This window comes from Blennius ocellaris (assembly GCF_963422515.1).
Source record: "Blennius ocellaris genome assembly, chromosome: 9".
Lineage (NCBI taxonomy): Eukaryota > Metazoa > Chordata > Actinopteri > Blenniiformes > Blenniidae > Blennius > Blennius ocellaris.
Genome location: NC_137658.1, coordinates 15476256 through 15492202, shown reverse-complemented (window position 1 = coordinate 15492202; position 15947 = coordinate 15476256). Strand labels below are relative to the sequence as shown.

The window sequence follows — 15947 nt, the reverse complement described above, 5'->3', positions numbered from 1 at the left end:
TTACAATATTTGTCCTAACTCATGTCCAAATGTGATCATCCGTTAAGGTAGAGGCATTTGAAGTCAAAGAGGTCAATGGTACATGTAAGCCGCTGCTCGGAAATTCCTTAATATAAATATGAAACTGTAGTCGGCAACAGTGAATTTAAGTTCTAACTTAGAAAATGTGCATGTATTCAGGAGCCGCTATATGATTATGAAAGTATCCAATGAGTAACTAATGGGTTGCTACTGTGCGACTTCTTAGAATAGCATTTTTATGCAAGAAAGACCTAATTTTACATGACAAAGAATGATTCAGATCCAGTCTTTATGTAAACGGGGGAAAAAAAGCAGAAATATCCCCAAACACAACTGAAAACCGGCATTTTAATAATCCAGAAAATCTCAACGCTGTTTTTTGAAATACCACGAGAATGTCAAAATAGACACAAGAGCATACATACAGTGTGTAGATTTGGTGCATAACACAAGAACAAAATATGATGTTTGGATATTTTCCACAAAAATAAGGACAGTTTGAAAATGTTATCTTTACAATTCTACACCATGTTGAACTTTCAGTTGTTTTGGATGTGGTAAAACATGCATGACCCAAATTATTTCCCCTCGCACATTTAATAAGGAAATATTCATATTACTCCATTGAAAATTAAATGGAACAAAAGCATTTGGTATAAACGGCTCTTTAATTTTTTGGGGGGTTGTTTTTTTTACAGAAAGGCCTTTTGTATTCAAATGCAGTGAATGGTAATGACAGATGAATAAATACTGGAACCCATAACCTAATATTTTGCAGAGTAGCCTTTTAAAGCAATCACTGCATCGAGTGCTTTTTCTGTAGCTCCTAATGAGACTCCTCCACAGCTGGTAGTTTGGCCCACTTTTCTTGAGCAAACTGCTCCACTTTACCAAGGTTTGATGGGTGCCTTTTCTCCCCCAACTGTGGGCCTCAGTTCCTTCCATAGATGCGCAGTTAAACTAGGATCAGGACTCACAGCAGGCCGCCTCAGACCAGTTCAATGTTTCTTGGACGTGTGCACGTGTATGTTTGAATTGCTTGTCCAGTTGGAAGAGCCATGACACGCCACAAAAGCTCCATGATAGCGGGCGATACATGGCGCCACAGAACAGCTTGATTATCTTGTCACTTCATTATTCCCTGCTCATAATCGAGGTACCTGTGCCAGCAAAGCAGCCCCGGACCACAACTGAGGCTCGGCCATGTTTCACAGTGGGAAAGGTGGCCTTATCTTTGAATTACATTTTTTTTTTCCCCGAGTGAACACAGAGATGAACAAGAAAGCTCTTGTTTTGTTTCATCTGTCCAAAGGAACTCATTCTGACAGTCACTGTCACAACTCAACATGCATTTTACCAAACCCCAGTTTGCTTTTTCATTGTGTCTCTTTTTAAAAGAGTCTTGGTTTCACTTTTCAGAAAGTGACACATAGCCCAACTCCACACTGTGGTAATTGTATATCAAAGAGTCTACCTATATGTGCTTTTATTTCTACCTCCACATTTTAAAGTAACACTCCCAGGAAAGGAAGTAAGAAACCTCCATATTCACAGCTCCGGAGACTCAAGCCTTGTTTGGTATGAAAATTATAGCAGATAACAGATCGACGATTCTTTTCTTGATCCAAACAAGCTGATTATCAAACTGAAAACACCAGTATTTCTTATTGAACCAAATTATACTATTTGGGAGGGGAAAAAAAAGAAAAATAAATCAACAGTATTCCCTTATTCATTACAATCGAACCACATCAATAATGTCATCCTTTACATCTTTGGAGAAGACATAATTCTCTTCTTTTTTCTGCTCCTTTGTGTTCAAAGGCATTCAGATATGCCTGCATATCTTTAGTGTGCATATATAAATATAAATGAATGAAGTACCACTCCTGTGAGGTATAAGGGTGCACTTTTGGCCACATCTGTGAAGCTCACTCAAATTTGCTTTATTTGATAGGAAAATAAAGAGGAACCGATGTCATTGCCTCTCTCTTCATCCTCTGTATAATGCTCACTACAAAAGCAGCAGTATGCCGAGAGCTGCTATTGTTTACAATAAAGCCACCGGAATGTTTTTGTGTGAGCTAACGTTTTATGGCGTTAGTCATATATTCGTCAGCGTAAATGTACCCACGTCTCAGCCAGCGATAAGGGACCTTATGTAGGAATGCATGTGCGGCCTGGATGAGGCGGAGGAGAGCATAAAGCATGTATGTATAAATCTCCCCAAAAAGCTGCATCCTTATGCAGCATCCCTCAGAAGTGACACCTTTGCTGCAGAATTGTCGGGGGCATTTTGACAGGCGGCTATGCTCATCAGCTGTATTTTAAGCGAGTGCTTATCTTCTGTTTATTTGTTTTTTTCACTCGCTTTTTGATGCAGTGTGATGTATATTGCATGTGATAGCTGTGAAGTTAGCATTAATTCTTAATTATATCCTGTTTCTATGGAACATGATAAAACACATTTTAGCTGGAACAAGAACTATATATAAATATATATAAATATATATATATATATATGATCTTATATATATATATATATGATCTTTTGTGAACCTGCGTTGCTGTATTATGTGTAGGATGAATGCCAGCAGCGTGGGCACGCAGCTGCACAGAGAAGACTTCTGCAGTTCATTAATTACATCAAACTTCTGATATTGTCAGGCTATTGTATTGCATTTTTGAGATATGAAGCAAAGTGATTAACCCCCCCCCCCAAAAAAAAAAAAAAAAAATGGAGGGGGTGGGAGTGGGGGTTGGGGGTGGGGTAAAGGGAATTAAAATTTTGCACTTTGAACATTGCAACTAACTGACATCTGAGCATTTACTTTGTAGTGTGAAAGCCAATGTCAGCCAGCTCTGGTCAAAGGCTTCCTGCCAATTAAACCAAAGTTATCCTGTTGAAGTGCTCTTTTTTGTTATTCACCAAAGCTGTTCAATAGAAAGAAAAAAAAAAAAAAAACCCTCTCACTTGGGAAAATTACCCTGTCACAAAATATATTTCTGTTGTCATGTTTTACATATTTTCCCTTTCAGTGGAGATATTTCTACTCACCTAAAAACCGTGTTGTGAAGCTTAGACTGCCTTACACTTTCAGTTTTCCTCTGGACAGCAGTCCAACACTATGAAACTCTTCTAACCCTGCTAACTCTTACTGTTAAAAGAAGAAACTTCCTTTTGATGTAAGCCTCAACCTTCCCATAACCCAGGACAGGAAAAAAAAAACAACACTGCGCCATCGGTGAGGGCGCTGTCAGTCATCTAGTCCATTAAGTGCATAACTGTTTACAGAGCTCAGCACTGAACTGCACATACATAATTTAAACTTGATCCTTAGAGAGTTATTCACCGACTTTTAAAATGTACCACTGCTCAATGCAGCTTATCGTATTGGTCGGGCTTCCTGAAGCCCTACACAGTGCATCCAGCCGATTACAAATCACTTCACCTGTCTTTATCCCATTGAGACGCCCGCGGCTTGGAAAGCATTCATCCAGTGGCAGGACAGTGAGCAACAATGAGCACGGCACAAGCAATCCCATTGCAGCTTCAGCATAACGAAGCCATGATCAGGGCTGATAGGCGTAATGATGTCACTGCTCCTCCTTGAATCGGCCATCTGATCTTATCGCGCAATGTAACAGAGGACCTCCTCCCCTTGTTTCTTTGCTCCTGACTCAAACTGGTAAAGGGAGAGAATAGACGGTGGTTCCATGCCGAGTGCTTCCCATATTGTCTTCCCTCAGAGAGCACCTTGTTTTGAAGCTCCGTTGGCTGATATGCACTTTGCTGGGAAGAATGCACGGCGAAAAGCTTTGAAAGCTGAATATGGATGAATAATTAATGTATTTGACTAAGGAGAACAATAGTATGGAATAAAAGAGAAACACTAACATGCTGCTAACAGTAAAAAGCTGCGGCGGAGGAGAGGAGGTGAGCAGGAACTAAAGGAGCAACAACCTCCAGGGTAAGAAAAGAGCATCCAAAGTGCCTTCAGAAGAATAGAGTTCACACGGTAAAGACTAAAGAGCTGGGGCTTCCAGCCTCGTTGCCTCGTGTACTGCTATCAACCTTAAAGCAGGGTGCATTTTGCCTGGAGCGATAGGGAAATCCCTCCTTCTTCTGTGTATCCCCCATTCTGCTGAATTATTGTCATCATCAGTGGGAATAGTTCTATCTTCCTTCAACAAGATAAATGCTATTACACTGGCAGGACTTACAAAAAAAATCCAATATATATATATATATATATATTTTTTTTTTTTAAAGAGGACGTGTCCTGCTGTCAATTTGTTTCAAAAAGCATCTTCTTCTTAAGAAGTTTCCATAGCAGATCATCTTCCATCATATCACCTTATCTCTGCCTCCTCCACTGTTAGACCAACCATCTCATGTCCTCCTTCACTACATCTGAGTCTTCTGAGGTCTTCCTCTTCTAGTGCCTGGCAGCTTCAACTCCAACATCCACTATCTCTCGTCAGCACACGTCCCAAACATCTTAACCTGGGCCCTCGAGCTTTATCTCTGAACTGCTCAACCTCAGCTATCCCTGTCATCTGTTCATTTTTAATCCTGTCCATAAAGTAAGAAATTAATTTTCTGCTCTGGGGCTCATGGAGAGGCCACAGCTCCACTGTGATCCTGGTGCCACTGTCCTGGATTCCTATGAAAATGGTCTATTTCACAGTAAAAATACTCACTCAGCAGCCAGATAACTATCACTTTTTTTTATTTAAGTCACCGAAACTGGGCTTTTGCAACCTGTTGGTTGGTGCATATGAAAATAAAGGTGGTAGGATTGCTCTCAATATACAGTCAACTAGACTACAACCTATACCTACCTATATAACTAGTGCAGTAATACCACAAAACCAATGGAAAAAATAGACCTACTGCACAGTTTTGACACCTTATAACTTCTAAATATGTTAAAATGTACTTGATATGACTCGATTTATTGCAGTTATGTATATATAATACATAACTGGCTTGTGTCTACTTGAAAAACTGTTTGCATGTCTACTTGAAAAACTGTAAAAGGGCAAGAGTTTGAGCCATTTCTATTCCAACCATTTATACTTTTTGCACTTTTGATAATTTATTCATTACATTAGCCAAACTATTTCAACTACTTTTGAACCGTTTACACAGCCACTTAAAGCCAAATATTCATCAATTTATACTGAGCATCTATGTGAAGTATTATTGACTTTTATGCAGTTAGTTTGACTCTTTAAGCATTATTTTAATCACTTAGTTTTAACCATTTATTCAATCTGTTGTTTTTTGGGGTATTTTTTTTTAAAAAGCCTCTTGAAAAAAGCTTCACGTTTTTCTGCTCTTTTCTCTTTTCATTTCATTTCATTCAGAGTGATACATGAGCTTCTTAGCCTAATGCAGGAGTACCCTGTTGGGGTCAGTGTGTACTCTGGTTTGGAAACAAAAGCTCAAGACTTTTAATTTACGTGTGAATTAGCCGGTGGACAAGCCCCAGGAAGCACATAATTTAATACTTGTAGTGGATTTTATTTACACATATGTGAGAGAGAGAATGTAATGTGACAACAGTCATTTCCTTGAATTGTTATGGAAGTAATCAACATTGTTACTTAAAGCAATACCAGGATCTTTTTTTAAGCATGTCATCATGTAGTTCTGTTGCCTAAACGTCAACAAATAGAGTCAATTTAACAAATATGTGCTCTCTCTGTTATATTCACTGAGTTGCTAATGAGAGGAAATCAGTATATTCCCAGACAAGGGCTTTTAAAACGTGAGAGCATGACCCCCACCTCTTTATACAGATTAAAACACATCAAGGCTCAGCCCACATGAAGTTTCACTCCACATTTATTTAATCTTACAAGCTTGTTATTTAATTCAGACTTAAAGATATTAAGTGTGAAGTGAAGTGTGCTTTCTAACCAATAAGCAAAACCGATCAGCTCCTATTGAAGCTGACAGGCAGTCCGGAAGCGATTTTTATATATATTGTGCAACTATTCATAATTAATGCTTCACCATCCACTCATTTCTTTTCATCATGATTTCTTATAAAAAATTAAAAAGGAAAAAATGAAGGCATCCCCCTGACCCCTATTGCCATTTTATCACCAGCTGTGATCATTTTCATCTAAACTCTGGTGGCTTTCCCATTGCATGCAGGCACATGTACACACCCAGCTTTATAGTCCCACAAGAAACACAGTCATGGTTCCAGTGTTAATACCGTGGCATGTTTGGAGATGTGGTATCGCTACCTCTCTTTCTGTCTCGCAAGCACAGACGCTTCTGGCTCGATATAGCTCATGCTGGAGACTCGGACATGAACAAACATCAAAACACACACACACACACACAAATCCTATGACATCTGTCTAATCTTCTATCAAACACGGTGTATAGTTCCCACTCCATATCAAAGGCTCAGGAGGGAGGAGGCGGGAGGCGGGAGGCGGGAGGCGGGAGGCGGGAGGCGATGGCAATGGCGTGGTCATTCCCAGCCCAGGACTTTTAGCTCAGGAAGTGAGCAAACTGATGCATTTGCCAAACAGATTTTCTGTAATCCCCTACAAAAACAATATTACAAATAAATAAATAAATAACTTGACATTTTGACTGATTCCCCATTTTACAAATGTAATATCAGCGAGTGAAATTTAAATGAGGATTTGATAGGTATGACTGGCCCATGTGCAGATTTGGGTTGTTGTGCTTGTTTCAGGGTGAGGTTGGGTCAATACAATCTGCAGGAACTATATGGAGTTAAAGCGCTGTGAGGCCTCCCTGGGACTGTCTTCTCTCTTGCCAGCTTACCGTGTGTCGTGTGTGAGTGTTTTGCGCAGGTAAATACGGAAGGTGGTAATCACCAGCACTCACCTGTGTCTGGTGTCGCGGTTCCTGATAATAAACCACAGAGGAGGGTTTGAAAAGAGGAGAGAAGAGAAGAAAAGAGAAGGGAAAAAAACAATTATTTATGACACTAATGAGAGTCACTCAGAATTTCATAGGCTGCAATGGGTCAATTCTCCACTCACAATGTGAGATTTGGGGTGATTTAGATGGCTGTATTGTTTCACATTAAATATTAACCTAAACAGGAAGCTTTTTGGCATTTCCTCCCCCCAGGACCGGGAAGTATCAAATACAGACAGTGTGAAACCTCCGTCTGAACCAGAAATATTAGTCAGACATACAATAATAACACAGAATGAGAGAGTAACGTTACATAAGGAGAACACTTTACAGGACAAATGACTGTGCAATCCCATCGAGGTTCCACGCTTGAGAAAAGACTGAAATGGAGAATGTAGTGCCTGCAGCACACTGGCAGATATCATCGTCATAATCCAGCGGAAAAAAGTATCTTTGGTTCACTGCAAAGACTTTTCTGCTTCTCGCACATCCTAAAGAGGTAGATGAGAGCGTGTGATGTCTGAACCTCACACTGCACCTCTGCGTGGAGACAAACTTCACAAAGTATTCTACCGAGATCAAACAGATCGCAACCGCAGACGCCGACCGGAGCTAATGCCACACTAACCCACATCGGCCCAGACAATTTAGCTTTAATTGTGCCGAAAGTATATCCGAGCCACTGAAATCCCACCGCTTCCCGATGTGGGAGATCTCTAAGTTACAAGTTAACGCTCACTTGAGCTCCAGGATGGTCCTGGTGTATCCGTCCGGGTGGACCCGGCGGATGAAGTTGAAGTCGCCCACATAGAGGGAGCCGTCGGGGCCGTTGGCCAGAGCCACGGGAGCGAAGAGCATCATGTCCCGGGCAGTGCCGCTGCAGCTCGGGCCACAGGGCACGCTCCGGTAGAAACCGTTCCCCATGACGGTGCTGATGACAGGGGGCTGCTGGGAGAGGAAGACGTTTTCTCCATTTCCTTTGTGAAGGATTCCTGAGGACAGAAAATAAATGCAATAAAACACCTTCATAAAAAACCCCTGAAACATAATTCATCAGTCAGCGCAGTGCCACGGGTGATGGAACCGTATATAAACACAACACTTTTTTTACTCGAGTCTGAAGAGTTTTGGTTATTTCATATGACAGGTCATCTATTTCTCTTGTTTTGTCTGAACTCCTTTGGCTGGATTTGAAGGCAGGAAAGCGATTTTAACAAAGTGATGTGACTCACTCATCTGGATTGGTTAAAATTTGTCAGAATTTGAATTCTACGTTTGCTCTGCTTTTTAATAAAATATGTCCCAACCACACAGCTTCCGAAAACTAAACTTCTTATTAAAATCTACCGGCTGTTTATTCCCAAACTTTACAGTCAGGGAGAGACATTGAATATAAAAAAAGTTGGAAATCATTTCTCTGAGGCTTTAAGAATGATAACAGTTCCTTACTTCAAGGACTGCAAAGGAATTTAGTCTCTGACTTTATTGTGGAATTCGAGACAATTTCCTCATTGGGTGTTATTTTATCTCCTACTTTAAGAGCAGCAAATATAAATTCACTGCTGTAGCATTGCAATCGTTGTTTGTTTCAAAGATGTAAGACCACAATCCTGAATGTTCTTTCTCAGTCGATTTCAGTTCGTCCAAATCTCTTGGTGCCTTTGAAGAAAAACTTCCAAGAGCCAGAATACAAACTAAACCTAGTTAAAATAGCACATTTTCTGTGTGACTAATGTGGCTTGTGAATATGCGGGGCTTTACTCACCACTGTGTATGTTGAGGGCATGGTGTTTGTCCAGAGACCATCCTCCAAGGTTGGAGGGCACCAGTTCAAATCCCTGCATCAGGGCGGTCCTCCTTTCCCACTGGACCACGCCGGGACACGACTCGTACTCGTAGCCCACCGACACTGAAACAAACGCAGGGCGGATTGAGCTCATGCGGAAAGGTGGAACGGCTACGTACACCAAACCCGTTGCATTTAATGAGGGAGCCTGTGAGGCGAAATGTCCCCCGACAGCCTGACTCGGGACACACACGCCGCCACTGACCGTATCTCTCAAAACTGTATTGTATTGATGGATGAAATGCCTGCAGTCAGACCTCATCAGAGTGTGTGTGTGGGTGTGTGTGTGTGTGTGTGTTCGGGAGAGATCAAGGAGGAGTGGAGGCGTAATCAGGAGGAGCCTGTCTTCATGAAGCAGCCCTAGAATTAGCTGCTTGGCCTCTTAGATGTAATGATACGCTGTGCAGCTTCCCACTACAACTATCAACAGGTTTTTTTTTCCCTCTTTTATTTTTTCCCTTTTTTTTTCCTTTTTGGCTTGGCAGGCTTAAATATGTTTCGGCAGTAAGTTACCATTTGGAATATGTTTCAAGGCAGCAGGTGACAAAACTGTAGGCGCCCTTAAAACATGCCGTACTTGCATGGGTGTTGTTCTCACACGAAAAAACAGGACTGTTTACACGGGTAAACACCAAATATTCACTTTAGTTGATGCACTTCAGATGTATTTAAAGGAAGGATTCTGAATATGTGGCATTTTATGTTTCTTTACATGGCAGCCAAGTGACCATAAGGAAAATCTGAGTTTTTCCCCACAATCTGCATCTAAGGTTAATTGATGACTTTAAATTGCCTGTCGGCCAATGGAAGTGTGCAGTTATATCTGTGTTGCCATGTGATGGACTGGCATGATACTCTTCTGTTGGACTCATTCGCCTATAGCCAGCTGGTATTGGATGAAGCGGTATATCGTATAGATGGTTGGATCTATTTTTACTTATTTCACACTACAGCTACTGTGTGGGTGCAGTCTATGCAGGCATTCATCAGGGCCATGAGGACTGGAGCCTTTCCCAGCTACACAATGCACATGTGATTTTATTTTTTTTTTATTCACATGCACACATTCAACCTATGGGCAATTTAGAGTTATTTGTAAACCCCACAGCTCATAAATATGTTATCAGAGCTTTGATATACATTCAACAGTGCATCTTTTGTTGGTAATTAACTTAATAAAGAATTGTGAAAATGTTGTTGCTTTCATTCAGTTAAACTTTGCTTTTGACTTTTTCATTTGATCTCCTTAGTATATAGAGCAGTTTTGAATGATAATCCTTTTCATCTTTTGTAATGGTTTAAACATTGCCATTTTAGCTATTTTAACTGTTTGATATTTCAAACAGACTTCATTTATTTATTTATTTATAGCCCTTTATATCCAGGCGATAATCTATTTGGGGGGGTCATTTAAGTCTAATTTTCTTAAAGCTTCAGTAGCAGCCAGTAGTGATGAACTAAAGAACCACATGTGGCTTCAGAGCTGCAAGTTGCAGATCCTTGATCTAGCACATTAAGCCCTGTTTGCCACTTTATTAGGAACATGTGTGCAATGCAGTGTTACCCAATTAATCAATTCTAATGATTAAAATAGCATATGATAACATAGATCTTTAAATATAATAAAACTATAGGTAATTATTTCTTTATGGTTCTCTGATAATAGAAGTGTACTTTTGAATTGGCTACATTTTTGTGACCAAACGTCAACTCTACCCTTAAAACAATTTTCCTTAACCCATTAGGACCTGAGGCAACATTTGCGTGGATCCCTTGAAGACCAGGTACAACATTTCTGTGCTTTTCTCTATGATTGCAACTTTTTTTTTTTCCCATGTGTATTTCAGTGAATCCCCATGCATTTCATCAGCCTGGCCTTGAAAATGATGGCATCATCTAAAATGTGCACACATTGCTTTTCGTCTCGACAAGAAGAAGCGTTCAGACGCGGCTTCAGGTCTCACGCTGTTAAAGCTGCTTTAACTAGTTTTTGGCCACTTGGGGGCATCGGGAAGGATCGGAAACAGAAACATTGGATTTTATCTGATTGTAAAGTTTTGATATTTCAAAACCAAGCAGTAATATTTTCATTTGTTTAAAGTTCTGTTTCACTGATGAATCAAAAACCTTTGGGTTGCTCAATGTCTGGATTTTTTCAAAAGTTGGGCACTAACTGCATCTGCTTATTGGAGGAGGGATGAAAAATATGTTTTTTTTTTTTTTTTTTTAACTTAGAAGAACTGCATGTTTTCTCCAGAAATAATAAGATTAAATCCTGAGATCCTGTGGGAAAGGTGCTGGAGTCAAAAGTTTAACTCAATTTAAATAAAAAATCAATACATGTCTTTATTAAAAGTAGTATGTTGCATGGTTTTGATAAGCTAGAGCTTCTATACCTCTGTGCTTTGTTGGTGATTCAAGTTGTAAACCATGACCAGCAATCGTCTTCTTGTGAATAAATGTCAAGACGCCTGCTTCATTTGTCTGCCACACAGTGAAGCCAATTAAAGCAAAACCCACAAGTATATACTGCATATGTCGTAACCAATAATTTAATGATTGTCATTAATGTAATCATTTTGGCCATTCTGAATGTAATGAAGCCAATAAAATAACTTTCCAAAAATGAAATAAAATAGCTAAATATTTTTATAAGACTCTCTGAGGACAGGCATTTCAAGCAGTTTTGTAACGCCAGCAATGAGACATGATCACATTCAACACTTTTAAGTTATAATAATAAAATAGGATTACATAGCAGTGCCTGGTGTACAATAAAAAGACTGTGTGGCTTCCATGCAACTGAAAAAGTCCACAAAATGCAGTTCTATAGTTGTCTTATAACAATACATATTAGCTACAGATATTATATATTTTAAATGCTATGCCTCAATTGTTTATTGGTTTATTGTCAAAATGTCATTATGAAAATGGCTCAAATATCTAGTTGCACTATTAACAGGTTATTACAATTTTGGCTTCATTACATTCAAAATGGCCAAAATTATGTTTTTGTTTTTTTTACAGGCAGTTGTTACATTATTGATGGTTACATTGGTACAATGAAAAGAAAAATCAAGTCACGAGCTAAAAATGTTAAAACAAAGCAGCAAAGCTGTATTTCATGTGTCATGCAAAATAATTTCCATTTGATTCATAATTTCTCATTGACCTCATGCAGGCAGGTCAGTGAACACCAAAAGGCTGTATGTGGCTGTAAAAATCCCACTTCTTTCTTTGAGGTTACACTCGGCAACTCATTTGTTTGTACGAAAAGTAAGGATTACCATAGCTATAAGAGCCGGAATTTTTAAATCTTTCCCACTGAAGCAGAATTATCGAATCTATGTTCATTATTAACTTCTCCAACGTGATGTAACATTGCTTAAATGAAGATAACCACATCTTGTAGCGTGCGGATGGCTTGACATGTCTGACACACAAGCCGTAGAGAAACAGTTGTCACTGTCAATCACTGTTGGCACTGATCTCCCCTAACTTGCTTCACTGTAGACCAACATGCCAGAGAATTGATGGGCGTTCAAGGGAAGCTGGGGAGCAACGTCAGCATAAACACCGAGTTGAGGCAGTGGAATACACAAGCAGGGGCAGTGCACATTATGCACAAGCTCGGGAGATTCCCTTTAACGCGGAGAGAAACTCTCAGCAGACACATGGGGCCAGCTTAAATCTCCAACTCGGTGAGTACAATCGATAAGGTGATTGGGGAGGGAAAATAATGGGTAATTTGGGACACCGGGGGATTCTCGAGGAGAATAAGAGGCCTCACTGTGTTGGACAAAAGTTCCCAGTCCAGGAACTCTCTCTTTGGTGCATTCAAAAGGCCCATTTGTTTCAATTTTGTGCGTCTCAGGCTCTGTTGGGCTTGTAATCTTGTGATTTTGAAGGACAGGAACTGAGCCGAGAGGCAATTAATTTGAATGTGTGTGGAAGCAATGCATGGTTAAACAGCATTTTATGTAAACAAAAGACCATCTCAAGAAAAACATACATTAATCTTTATAGCAATTTAGGTACGCTTTAGGTCAAATTACAAATTACATTCCTCCATTAAGGATCTGTAAGTCAAAACAGCCCATTAAAAGTTGTCTTTATAAATATAGCGGATACTTTTATTCATAAAATCTCACAATAGAACTGGCTTTATCCGAGGAACCAAGTTCTCCCGGGACAAAAGGGTCAAAGTTATTTTGAAGGGAAAGTGTCAGCGTATTGAGAAGTGCTTCACAACCTAATAATAGTGTTGCTGTATTACAAGAAATGACAAAAACGCATCAACACACATGTACCACTGCCTCATAAACAATAGGCGAGCACACCCAGGTCTATAAACACACACTCAATATCTCACAGGTGAAAGCTTTCATTCCCCACTGCGGCAGCCTCGGGCAATGTGTTCACCCCGCCAAACAGAGCATGATCTCCCTTTCTCCAACGCTCCCCGACATGTGTGTGTGTGTGTGTGTGTGTGTGTGTGTGAGTGTGCGTGTGTGAGAGTGTGTATATGTCTGTGCTCGGCTGTGTCGTTGCACCGACAAAAGGAACTATAGAGAGGGGTGGATCAGGGGAAAACACTGGTAGAGGAGAGAAGAACAACAGAGGGCAGAGAAAACACGAGCAAGGTAACAGGGGAGATCAGAGAGAATGGAGGAAATAACAAGCAGGGGAGGAAAGAAAGGCGAGTTCACGACAGGACAGAAACACAGGAAGCACAGTGAGCGTGGGGGGACAGAGGAGGCGAGGGAATGGGCTAAGAAGAGCAAGGGCTTTTTTTTTCTTTTTCTTTTCTTTCAATGCAGGGTAAATAAATGTAAAAAAAAAAAAATGGATGATTTGAGTAGTGGGAAGGTAAAAGATCATGAGAGATTCTGAGCAGATGAAGTGCAGCTGTAACAGATAAGCAGAGGAATGGACGGATCAGGAGGCGAGAGAGGGCCCGAGGACTGAAAGATGCAATCTTTGCTCAAGACCCTACACTCGAGTGGACAAAGCCTGTGGTAAGCCTGATCTCAGTGCTTATGGAAAACTCCCCTCCTCTCTCTCGCTCGCTCTCTCTCTCTCCCTCACAGCTGTACTGTTTGTCCTCAGCTTTCCACAAAGAAAAGACGCACACATCATCTCTGCAATTACCAATAGGAGGTTCAAAGGTTTAAGCAGCGATGGCATCCTAAAGAGGCCCGATTTCACCATAATGATCCAAAAGTGCAATGGCAATAACAGTTTTACATCCCGTACATCTTTTCTCGCAGCGGTGGGAGAAGACACTGGAGGAAACGAAGACATTAGGCCACATTTATGAGAATTTTCCGTGCGCTGATTTGTATTTTGTGTACGCTCACACAAATTCAAATGCTGTGTGGCTCCGCAGAGCCAGCTCTGTCAAAACTGTCCAGAAGCACTGCCTCCCTGCCACTGCAGATGTTATCTTTGCTGCCAGCAGCCTCGCTGTACTGTATACTTCCCCAGCTCTCCATCTCTCAGTACAACACGAGTCTGCTATATTGTCAGAGCTGAAGTACCTGACGGGGGTGGATCATGGTCTCAAACTACCCGTACTGAACTTTCTCACCTCTCGCTGCATTAATTACCCCTTTGGAATCCACTATTAATCTTTAAATTATAGGCAACACTTCATCCAATGCAGTGAAAAAAGATCTTTTCAATCTACTATTAAAAGAAGTAAACCTGGATGCCACACTTTTTATCAGGAAATCTCGCTTTTCTAAGCAGCAGACGGTCCCTTAACAACTGGTTGATTACCTTTTGAATGGTCAATCATTTACACAATGACTTCCAATCAGGCTTTTGTGCCAAACGGTGTGGAAACAGTCCCTTATAGACACTTGGACTAAGAGAGATGATGATAAAAATTTCTGCTCTGGAGCAGCTGGATCTCAGCACGGTATTTCAAACAGTTGATCAAAATGTCCCCTTTTAAAGGGGTGTATCAAACCTCCACTTCTCTCTTATCAGAAGAGAAAACATTTCAGACTCTCTCCCAGGATTTCACGTACAGATAAACCACACCAACAGGATTTCACCGCACAAACCAAAGGCAACCCGAAGCCCGTTTTCAGGAGTGGTTCAACAATTTGGGAGGTGTGCCTACTTCTTTTGTTGTCAAGAGGTCTCATATTCGCTGAGAGGCACTTCTGAAGCTAATTAATTAAAGGTACTTTAGATTTTAAAGTGGAACTTCATCCCCGGGTCTGAGGCTAATTCCACCCGCTAATCATGTTCCTTAAACTCCTTCTTGATGAACATCAGCCAAGACCTGGCAGAAGATGGATGCGTGGCAAACCTTTAGGTTTGCCGTGAGAAATGGTTACAGTGTGTGACACAGCAATTTCTTCATTAAAACTTGTTGATTTTAAACTGTCAGCTTTAAAGATATTCAAAGGCGGATGGCTTTTAACTTTAAGTGTGATGCCGGTGGAACACGCAATTAGGATGAATCAATAAATTAAAAATATACAATTAACCAACTGAAACGAGCGTGTGACATTTTTCGTCCTTCATTCAGACACTCCTCCTCCTCCACCCCTCCTCATCAGATTGTTTAGCCTGCTGGCATCGGCACCTCTCAGTCTGCGGTCCCAGCACACAACAGCAAACAATAAAGCTCCTCCACCACAGACTCATAAAACATCCTCAGCATGGTTCGACAGATGTTAAAGGACCGGAGCCTCCTCGGCAAACAGAGATGGCTCTGACTTTTCTCATGGAGGTCATCCGTGCGTCTTGTCCAGTCCAATTTGGTGTGAATGAACACCCAGATATTTGTACAGCTCGCCAATATCAACGCTGTGCATGTCTGGATGCCTCCTCAAATCCACAACCAACTTCTTAGCTTTGTGCAAATGTTGAGTCCCCGATTATTCATAATCTCCAACTCAAACCTAAATGGGGAATCATGACACTTACTTGTTTTTTTTTATGTTAAGTACAGAGCATTTGTACTTTGGATGGACAAAGTTCTAGCTAAAAAAAAAAAAAAAAAAAAATGCTTGTTTGAAACACAGTTGCTGCACAAAGAGGACCAGATGAAATAAAAGCCTAAAAAGAATATGAGCACAATAGATCTGTGACCACATGAATGGGTCTCTGATGGACAGAAACAAAGACAAAATGCTCAGTTGT

The 15947-nt window shown here is 40.6% G+C and overlaps 1 protein-coding gene across 1 annotated transcript in view; it reads right to left on the bottom strand.

Annotated features, from left to right (window-relative positions):
- Nucleotides 1-15947, bottom strand: part of tenm1 (teneurin transmembrane protein 1) — a gene marked incomplete at both ends in the record, with an annotated part of 191939 nt that overhangs the window by 54042 nt on the left and 121950 nt on the right. Inside the window, 3 exons of the mRNA XM_080501719.1 lie at nucleotides 6905-6925; nucleotides 7680-7932; nucleotides 8706-8849. Coding sequence (XP_080357845.1) covers nucleotides 6905-6925; nucleotides 7680-7932; nucleotides 8706-8849 — 418 coding nt within the window. The remainder of the gene's footprint in view (nucleotides 1-6904; nucleotides 6926-7679; nucleotides 7933-8705; nucleotides 8850-15947) is intronic.